This window comes from Fulmarus glacialis, unplaced genomic scaffold, assembly GCF_000690835.1.
Source record: "Fulmarus glacialis isolate BGI_N327 unplaced genomic scaffold, ASM69083v1 scaffold31485, whole genome shotgun sequence".
NCBI classification, from domain to species: domain Eukaryota; kingdom Metazoa; phylum Chordata; class Aves; order Procellariiformes; family Procellariidae; genus Fulmarus; species Fulmarus glacialis.
Genome location: NW_009214136.1, coordinates 1762 through 3061, shown reverse-complemented (window position 1 = coordinate 3061; position 1300 = coordinate 1762). Strand labels below are relative to the sequence as shown.

General features: G+C 63.9%; 1 protein-coding gene across 1 annotated transcript; it reads right to left on the bottom strand.

Annotated features, from left to right (window-relative positions):
* Positions 1-223: 223 nt before the first annotated feature.
* Positions 224-1043, bottom strand: LOC104077283 (calretinin-like; the record flags this gene model as incomplete). The annotated part of the gene is made up of 4 exons (XM_009578459.1): positions 224-368; positions 430-584; positions 697-786; positions 967-1043. Coding segments are annotated over 4 exons (467 nt in total), but the record flags the coding sequence as incomplete, so codon positions are not given.
* Positions 1044-1300: the final 257 nt, after the last annotated feature.

Below are 1300 nucleotides of genomic sequence, written 5' to 3'. Positions count from 1 at the left end.
GGGGATGCTGCACATCCCCCTCCACCCCCAGCCGTGTTTCGGTCCCCATCGGCAATTCCTCTCCCGCCCTGCAGATGGGATTCACCCCGGGCCCGGCGAGGTTTTGGGGTGGCGCAGAGCCACGTCCAGCAGCGTTGTCCGCTTCAGCACATCCCTCGGGCACTGAGGACTGACCGCCCCGGGGGGGGGATTTACAGAAACAGCTCCAGATCCCACAGCTCACCTCGTCTGGAGACCGGGACGAGGTGCCCGGCTGCCCTGAGAGGTGCCCGAGGAGCGCCGAGGACTGGGAAAACTCATCACACTCCTGCTTTTCCCCCAAAACCAGCACCATCCAAACTGGGATGCCCCCATCCCGCCTCCTGATGCTGAGTTAAAGCCAAGAGTTTGGGGGAGACCAGGGGAGTTTGGGCAATGCCAGCTCCCGACCGTTTCTCCGTGGTGGAGCCGGGCACCGGGGACCGAATCCCGCAGGGAGCCCTGGCGCAGCCCACCCCGCTCACCTCCATGAACTCCGAGCTGGAGCCCACGTGCTGGCGGAAACACAGCAGGAAATTCTCCTCCGTGGGCAGGATCTGGGCCAGCTGCCGGGAACAGGAGCATCAGGGAGGACCGCGAGATCCTGGGGAGGATCCCGAGCATCCCGGGGGAAGGACCCCGAGCATCCCGGGGATCCGCAGTGCCAGCACCGCTCACCTCCGCCATCTCAATCTTGCCGTCCGCGTTTTTGTCGTACTTGTGCATGAACTCTTTCATCTTGTCGCCCAAGTTGTCGTTCTTGGCGTCCTGCCCCAAGGAGAGGGGACGGGAGTGTTTAACCCCTCACCGTGCTGGTGTTCCTCCCTTCCCTCCCGGAGGTGCCCGGTCCCGCTCCCCAGTGCCATTCCCAAAGGCGAGGGGGCTGATGTGAGCCTGAACCCTTGGACAGGAGGGAAAGGAGGGAGCAAATCCAGGAGAGGCCCTTACCACACCCGCCCCCTTCCTTGCGCTTTCCAGCTCCTGGAAGAAGTTTTCCAGCTCTTTGCCTTCGATGTAGCCATTTCCTGGGGAAGGAAAAAAAATGCAGTAAGATCCCCTGGTGTGGCCCCGGAGGCGAGGGAGGGATGATCCCGGGGGACGCAGCGCGTGTCCCCCTCCGCACGGGGACCCGGCTCCGAGGCGACTGCAGCAGCAAAGAAACGCCGGCCGACGCTGAGCGTTACACAAACCCAGGGACGCCTGAATTTGCAGAGAGCCGGAGCCCCCCGTGTTGTAGCCTGGCAGGGGCGTAGCCCCCGGCTTGTCCCCTGCACCCGCTTGT